Source organism: Merops nubicus, unplaced genomic scaffold (genome assembly GCF_000691845.1).
Source record: "Merops nubicus isolate BGI_N331 unplaced genomic scaffold, ASM69184v1 scaffold35460, whole genome shotgun sequence".
Lineage (NCBI taxonomy): Eukaryota > Metazoa > Chordata > Aves > Coraciiformes > Meropidae > Merops > Merops nubicus.
In genome coordinates this window covers 5,153-5,439 of record NW_008582798.1, presented here as the reverse complement: position 1 = coordinate 5,439, position 287 = coordinate 5,153, and the positions used below count along the sequence as shown (strand labels likewise).

Here is a 287-nt window from a genome sequence, read left to right as displayed (position 1 = left end):
GAGAAAGGTGTTGATGTTCCACTTGCCCCAAGGACTAAGTCTTGCTGAGTGGCTGTGTTTCTGCACTACCCTTGCAGTAACAGGACCTCTTGGCTGCCTGCTCTTTGGGTGATGGTTCCTAGTGGCACCCACTCCAGGGCTGGAAGATACGAAGTTTGACCGCTGGCCAAATACCTGACAAGGGCTGTATCTGATCCCTTTCTGTGCCTGTCTTCCAGGGTTCTGGGCTAGGAGCAGCCCCAGAGGCCACGCGGGACCGACTCCATGCCATCCCGGGGAAGATGGAA

At 56.1% G+C, this 287-nt stretch overlaps 1 protein-coding gene across 1 annotated transcript in view; it reads left to right on the top strand.

Annotated features, from left to right (window-relative positions):
- The window catches only part of RBM41 (RNA binding motif protein 41), a gene marked incomplete at its 3' end in the record, with an annotated part of 6,794 nt that overhangs the window by 2,633 nt on the left and 3,874 nt on the right, over positions 1-287 (top strand). Inside the window, exon 3 of the mRNA XM_008938751.1 lies at positions 219-287. This exon is cut by the window's right edge and continues 157 nt beyond it. Within this exon, the coding sequence (XP_008936999.1) occupies positions 219-287 (69 nt within the window). The remainder of the gene's footprint in view (positions 1-218) is intronic.